This window comes from Sinocyclocheilus anshuiensis, unplaced genomic scaffold, assembly GCF_001515605.1.
Source record: "Sinocyclocheilus anshuiensis isolate Anshui unplaced genomic scaffold, SAMN03320099.WGS_v1.1 scaffold93, whole genome shotgun sequence".
NCBI classification, from domain to species: Eukaryota; Metazoa; Chordata; class Actinopteri; order Cypriniformes; family Cyprinidae; genus Sinocyclocheilus; species Sinocyclocheilus anshuiensis.
The window spans coordinates 497700-505199 of record NW_015539852.1 but is presented as its reverse complement, the minus strand read 5'-3'; the positions used below and the strand labels follow the sequence as shown (position 1 = coordinate 505199).

At 36.0% G+C, this 7500-nt stretch overlaps 2 protein-coding genes across 2 annotated transcripts in view; both read left to right on the top strand.

The window, feature by feature from the left end:
• The window catches only part of LOC107684684 (transmembrane protein 5-like), a 3361-nt gene extending 2332 nt beyond the window's left edge, over positions 1 to 1029 (top strand). Inside the window, exon 6 of the mRNA XM_016481008.1 lies at positions 302 to 1029. Within this exon, the coding sequence (XP_016336494.1) occupies positions 302 to 704 (403 nt within the window). The 3' untranslated portion in view covers positions 705 to 1029. The remainder of the gene's footprint in view (positions 1 to 301) is intronic.
• Positions 1030 to 2489: 1460 nt separating this feature from the next.
• The window catches only part of LOC107684655 (SLIT-ROBO Rho GTPase-activating protein 1-like), a 109699-nt gene continuing 104688 nt past the window's right edge, over positions 2490 to 7500 (top strand). The window contains exon 1 of the mRNA XM_016480963.1: positions 2490 to 3050. Coding sequence (XP_016336449.1) covers positions 2981 to 3050 — 70 coding nt within the window. The 5' untranslated portion in view covers positions 2490 to 2980. The remainder of the gene's footprint in view (positions 3051 to 7500) is intronic.

Genomic DNA, 7500 nt, shown 5'->3' with positions numbered 1-7500 from the left:
TCTTGAGCACCATGAATGATTTCCGAAGGATCATGTGACACTGAAGACTAAAGTAATGATGCTGAAAAAATGATTTTAATTAGTAGTAACGTTTCACAATATTACTGTTTTACTGTATTTTGAACAAATAATGGTAGTGTAAGTTATGATGATCAGTTAGTATGTATAATTGTTTACTTAGCCAGTACACATTCTCATGTTTCTGTTTTACCCATAAATCCTTCACAAATAATATCTCAAACATTGCTGGACTGCAGCAAGTGTTTGTTTTTTTAAATACCTCTTGCCGTTTTGTCATCAGGTGGCTTCCTCAAGAGACGGCAGACACCTCCAGACAGTACCAGATGGCATTAGCACAAAGTGACCTCACTCTTTGTCCGGTGGGAGTGAACACAGAGTGCTACCGCATCTATGAAGCCTGCGCCTATGGCTCTGTGCCCGTGGTGGAGGATGTCCTGACTTCAGGGGCCTGTGCAGTTGGTAACCGGTCCCCGCTCCGACTACTTAAAGATGCAGGAGCACCCTTCATCTTCCTCAAGGACTGGAGGGAGCTGCCTGCCATCCTGGAGAGGGAGAGAGAGATGAGCCAGAAGGAAAAAACAGAGAGGAGGATGAGAGTGCTGGAGTGGTACAGTGGCTTTCGTCAGCAGATGAAGGACAAATTCACAGAGGTGTTGGAAGATGCCTTTTTCAAAATCACCTAGGATTAGTTTGGAAAACCTTAAAGAGACAGTTCACCCAAAAATGACAATTCATCATTTCAGTCATCATTTACTCAATTATACATGTGAAATATAAGATGCTACTGTGTGTTCATGGTTTACCATATGCTGCTGTGCATTAATGCCCTCCATGTTTACTGTAAAGTATTAATTTATTAAGTCATGATGTTTCAGTGGAAATAACAGTGCAAAAAGTAGTAAGAAGTGTGTTTTTTTTTAGTTTATAACCTAGCTGGGTTACATAGACAGATATTTAATATTGTTAACATTGAATTTTTCTCACTTGAAAGTGTTTTTTGCTTTTAGCTCAGTGCAAGTTATTAAAAGAAATTAATTTTACTTTTAACCTGCCTGATCTTTATTTATCTAGAATTTAGACTCTTGCAATTTTGAATTGATTTTACAGAATTCAGTCAAGTGCTCACAGAAAAGATGTCTTTAGATGTTTCTTGAACCTTTTGGACTTTTATACAAAAAATATATACAAATGTTTATGCATTTGTTTATTTTAAAATAAAATGTCTCCTTTTTGGTTGTTCCTTTTGGTGATAGGGAATGATATTTAAATGATTTTGAACAAGTACATTTGATTAACAAATCAAATTCATGTTAAAATTTAAACTGATGTCCATATTTTCTATTACTGTTACAACTCGCGCTACATACTGCAGCACTCTGTGCTTTACATTCATTTACACAGTTTAGGGATAGATAAGTAGATTTTTTGTAGCAGATAAATGTGGGAAAAATGTTTCAGCATTTTATTTATTTAAATCATTTTACAATAACAATACAATACAAAAAAAAAGATTAAGACAAAACATATGGAAAAGATTTATAACTATGCCACTCTTTGTTTAGATTATCATAGTTTTAAACAGGTATTTCTGTCTTAATGTAATTTGTCTTTTAATAATGGATTTTTTTTTATAGATTGAAAGTCCAGGTCTGGGACAAGAATAAAACAATAAAATCTATAAGGCTACATGAAAGGCATTTGTAAATAAATTAAAAGGCGATTCACTAAGTATTGCAACAAAACAGCTGTCCTATAAGAGGCGCTGTGTGACTGTCAGTTTATCCACAATATCCATCTTCAGAAATTATGTTTTGTTAGTATTTTATAAAATAGAAAATAAATAAACCAATTAAAATGCCTTTTTTTGTTTGGCATTTTTATTTAACATGTAGAAACAGTTTAAGGATTACATTTTGCCCCTTGTAAAAACTGAAAAGTCAGTAAAAAGTCAAAATTGCATCACATTTAACTCTGACTGTGTGACACTGCTACAACTGGTTATATATATTTTCTGCTAAAATCTGAAATGATCTTATGATCGTCGTCAATGGAACCGGAACGGAATCACAATCCTTCATTTCTTCTCCTAGATGTCACAGAGGCAAGTGATTTATTTACATGCAATTTCAAATACTGGCCACTAGGCGCCCTACACGACGCGTTCCTCAGCGTTCCTAAAAACGAGTTGTTACAAATATTCAAAAGGCTTACTTTAAAACGTAATAATTAGAAATCATATACACTTTTAAAGGACTCACAATGAAACGATTTGTATATATAAATTTTAAAAACACAGCACATTTCACAATACGTTTTTCAAACTGTTTTGATTTGTTTATAAGCATCGAAATGCTATGTTTTTAATTGTCTACTCTATAACTACTACAAAACAAAATTACTTTCGGGGACAACTGGTTAGAAAAGCTGTCCGTCCCGTCCACATTTCCGCTACGTGCACCCCCTCCGCCTCCAATCCCTCCCATTTCCAACCACTTGCTTTTGCAGCTGCTTTGAGGTCAGTCAGAATCCGTGAAACTGTCCGGCGATCAGACCCACGGACGCGAGGAGAGGGTGCAGAAAATCACGCCAGTCATTATGCTGCTCAGTCTGTCCAGATCCGTCGGCGGGTGACTAAAAGACAGCTTGAAGGACCGGATTGCCTCTTGCTGGAACAAGCCGTGGCCATTTGCCCAAGGAAAGGGTTACTTGTTTGGGAGGAAACTCTTCCCGTGCGCGCTGTGTTTTGATCGCACTGACGGCGGAATTACATTCGGAATCGTTGGGAAGTCGGAAGATGAACATTTGCGGCGTTTGGCTTTTGGGATTTTTTTAAACTTGAAAAATCTCTGGGATGCACTGGCCGCTGTAGGGCGACCTGGAAATTGGAAAAGCCCCCCAAACAAACCAGTTTACAAACATTCTCGGAACTGAACTGAAATATTTCGAATCGCTATTGAAAATGTCGAATCCTCCTTTGAAGTTCAAAAAGGATAAAGAGATCATTACAGAGTACGAGACTCAAGTCAAAGGTAAGAATCATAAAGTGCAGTAGTAGTTGAATGGCTGCTGAAGGCAGTGGTGCAGTGAGAGCATTTAATCATTGAACAGATCACTTGTGCATCATGCTGAATGTTTGATTCACAGATTGAACATTTTGTGTAAAGACTCACAAAATATAAATCAGATTATCTTGTTTTTGCAAACAACAGGTCTGGGAGAAGCTTGTTGTCACATGTTGGGTCAGTGACAAATAAGGTTAAAATAAAAAATAGGAGAAATGTTTTAAAAATCTTTTCAATATACACACACACGTACATACACACATATATATACACACAAAACTTGAAGTCTGAACTTGTTCATTATTTCATTATTTTTGATTCACAAATATCAAGATATTTATTGACCCACACATACACGAACACCTTTTCATAAAAAGGTCAAAATATTATTTTTTCTCTAAAATTTGTAATGTAAAATGGGTCAAAATTGGTCCTTTACTTTTATACTTGTCACATTACAGCAAAATGGCTTCTTAAATGTTTGTAATGCCTCGGGATGTTTTAAATATTAATATTTTTTTAACAAAAAATGCTGCTTTTTTGGGGAAAAATAATGAAAATGATGCCAGCATTTCTTATTTTTCCAAGATTTTCAGCCTTTAATGATACCACCACCTTGTCCCACAAAAATGAAAATATGACTTTAATTCAGAGACTGAAAACATGTTTTGTGTGTATTCAGTTTTGAAATGAATAGTCATTAATGCATGTATTGTGCTCAACATAACCCAGTTTTTCTCTATTTTGAGTTGATTCTTTTTTCATTCTGTTTTGAGTATTTTATACGAGGTCAATGCCTTTCTCTTGGCATGCAGCCATGTTATATTTAGATGAAGATGATGATGCATGAGTTTTTATAGCTGCAGGAACATGTTTAACAATACTGAAAATATTCCATATTGTTAGACACACTTAGTCACTGTCCCTTTCTCCTGGCCACTCAAATGTCTCTTGCTCATTATACAGATACTTCTAAAGTAAATATAAATGTTTCTAGTCATTTTACATTTTTTGAAAATTTGTTTTTGTTTTACAATTTATCCAGTGATTGCGAATGTAAATGAAACTCATCGGTCAAATTTGCACCTTGTGTTAAGGTCACTGTTGAGCAGAACTTCTTAAAAACTTCCCTCTTACTTTCCAACAAACTAAGCCGGATGGTCTGTTTCCTTTTCGTCTCATGAGCATCATCATCACAGGAAAGAGGCAGTTGCTGCATTGTAGTAACCATGGGGATTTGGCATCACCCCAAGGCCTGAGTCCTCCAGGGCTGTTTGCAGACAGAAATGCCTATTATTTATGTAGAGGGAGAGAGGTACGTCACTATCATGACATGGCGTTTGTCAGAGCAGCAGTGCTCATTTGGCAGGAATGTTCAGCCCCTCGCTCTGATGATGACTAAGGCTGTTAATAGCAGCGTGATGCACAGAATCCGCCCGTGCCGAGCATCTCATTAGCTTCACGCTGCAGCCAAATGGAGTTGTAGTAACATGAAAACACCCCTCAGATTAACAACCATGACTTTTTTCTTAGACTTGTTTTAGCACAAACCTTATGCTGGTGCAGTGTTGACAGTTATGTTTTTGTGCTTTTTTTATGGTCTTCTAAAAATTGGCATCCATGTCAGGTAAAGGTGAATGTAACATATTGTCTGTGTAAACTGTAGTTTCCCTCAACCTGATTTGGAATGGTTTGGGATTGACTTCCTCTGCAACACTGTGGTTGTCATGAAAGTGATACTGCGAGAGAGAAGAAAGGGCGGAACTGTGCTTGGAATCCCGTTTTATCGGCTTATCCCGAGGACTTGTGTCCTAAGTGGGGTGTCATTTGTATTCCAGGCTCTTGGTGTTTGCACATTCTCTTCTTATCCTGATCCTGACCATCACTTATTTTGTACTTAGATTGTGTTTTTATGATTAAATAAGGCTGGGAAGCAGTAAAAAGTAAACAAATAACCATTTTATATGTGTAATCTGATTTATTTGAAGTGAAATGAAATATATGGCAAGACTTATTAAGGATATTTTATACATTGTCAGTTGATTGGATTATGAAAAGTGCGTTACTTAACAGAATGGAGTGAAACTCCTGAAAATTAAAGGTTCTTATTGAAATCTAACCTTTAACATACATGGAAACTTTACATTCCAAAAAAAGTGTTTTTATTGGAAAAATGTTTTTTAAATTTTTAAAAATTGCTCTTCACACTAAGAAAAACATGGTTATTTTAAGAACTGTTCACTGAAAGGTTCATTGGGGAACCAAAAATGTTTTTTCTATGGCAAACCTCTTTTGGAACCTTTATGTTTTAAGAGTGTAATTAATTTGGAATGTTAGCTAAAAAGGACATTTCTATTTTGATGAAGATAACGAACACAAACCTCTGTGTTCTGTGGAATAGCAGTGAATCACATGTAGTAAGATCAGTAGTACATCAGAGATTTTATGTTGACTTTAATTCAAGAGTACTTCCTATTAGTAATCAAGTTTGTTAAGGTTACACTTCACATAGTAAGTCTGTCATCATGACTAACTGATTTTGCTCATAGTTCCCACGTGTTGTTTCTGTTCTTCTGATCTATAAACTTGGCAATGTTTAATCAGTCATAACTGTGACTCATATTGTTTGCTTTAGCACCATCATGAGTCATATGAAGCTTATTTTAGAGTTATCAGGTTAGGTCAGCCATGCAGCTAGGACTGAATGGTGTGAGAATCCCAGTGGTTGTTGCGCAGAAAGCCGCAGGAGAACCTGACAGTCAGTCTTATCAACACACAACCCTGCCGTATCCATCACCCTGCGCTCCATGCGGCACTGACTGCATAGAGAGAATGATGTAAGATGAACATAACAAAATATGGAAAGGCACAAAGATGCAGTATTGATGTGAAAGCTGAATCAAGTCTAGTTAAATCAGTCTAGAATTATCATGTTACTCTTAATGTGCATTAATGCATCTGATCAATTTATATTTCAGACACATTTTGTGACTTTTCAGTCCATCCCTATTGAAAATGTATGAATTCTGCTTTAAAAAGTATAGCTTTTTATTTGTACTTTGTGACGCATGGGTGCATCACTTCATAGCAAGTGCAGAGACGTGTAAACTCATAATTTGGTCTCTTGGCCTGCTGGCAAAGCACAATAGTGTTGTTTTCTTTGTCCAGATTGTCTGTTTGATGTCGCACAGTTGGCGTTTCTTTCATGGCACCGGGTCACGACTCACTGGCCTGCCCCTGCTGGCTCCTGACATGGACGCTGTCCTCAACCTGCCATGGGTGCATATTTCCCCACATAAATGTTATAACCTCTAATGAAGCTCTTAAATGATACACAAATGCCCTGCCATGCACTTCTGAATGAGGGTCTATATATTTTTTTTTATGTAAAACTTTGGTTTGATTTAGTAATGGCTACAGAGATTTTACATATTTGGGTAGTTTATATCTAAATATATATTCAAAGCAGAACTTGCTCATTATTTTGTGATTTTAATTGACAAACTATATTTGGAATATTTCTGTACTTTAAAAATTAATGGCAACACCAGCTATTTAATATGAACTAGTGAAAGAATTGAAAGAAATTAAAAGAGATGGTAATCAGTTACATAATCTAAGATATACAGTTTACCTTGTTGATTGATTGATTGATTTGATCAGTTGATTCATTAATTCATTGATTGATTGATTGATTAATTTATTCATCATCAGTTGCTCATCAGATTTAACTTATGTCACTTTTACTTTTTTATACTGACACCAGCTTTGCTAAATTATGAATGAACTATGAGTTATTGTCTAAAATTGTCCTATGGTTTGTTCAGTGTTACCAAAGCCTTGGGGCTTGTGTAATTTATAGTGCTACTGACTAAGATTATTCATATTTATTATTCATAGTTCAAACCTTATTCTGTCTAGTTTAGCCTTACCCTGTATGTCCAGTTATTTCATAAAAGGTCAGACTATAATCACAAATATATGTATATATTTTATTTTATTTCCAGGTTTTGCTTATTACATAAAAAGCCCTAGACAATTGATTTGGAAATTGGAAAGCCCTTTTTATTTTATTTTTGATGGTGCAAGTGCAGTAGTGGCACTAAATGGCAATGCAGGAAAGACTTCTTACTGACTCTAAACTATATTACAAACAAGATCAAAATAAACTTAAACCAGTTTATTATCAGTAATTAAAACAATGCCTCTGCCTGACAGCTATGTCATTACAATTTACCGCCTATTATTGTTAATGAAGTCTCTTTTGCTGTAGAATTCTCACACTTCCTGCTTGAGGCATCCTGTACCACCGTTCCCCACAGGTCCACAAATACCTGCCATCTGCTCCGGCCAGACCATCAGTCTTTGTGCTTGATTCTAGTGCCCAAATAGTGGATGAACACCCTTGGTGGTGGAG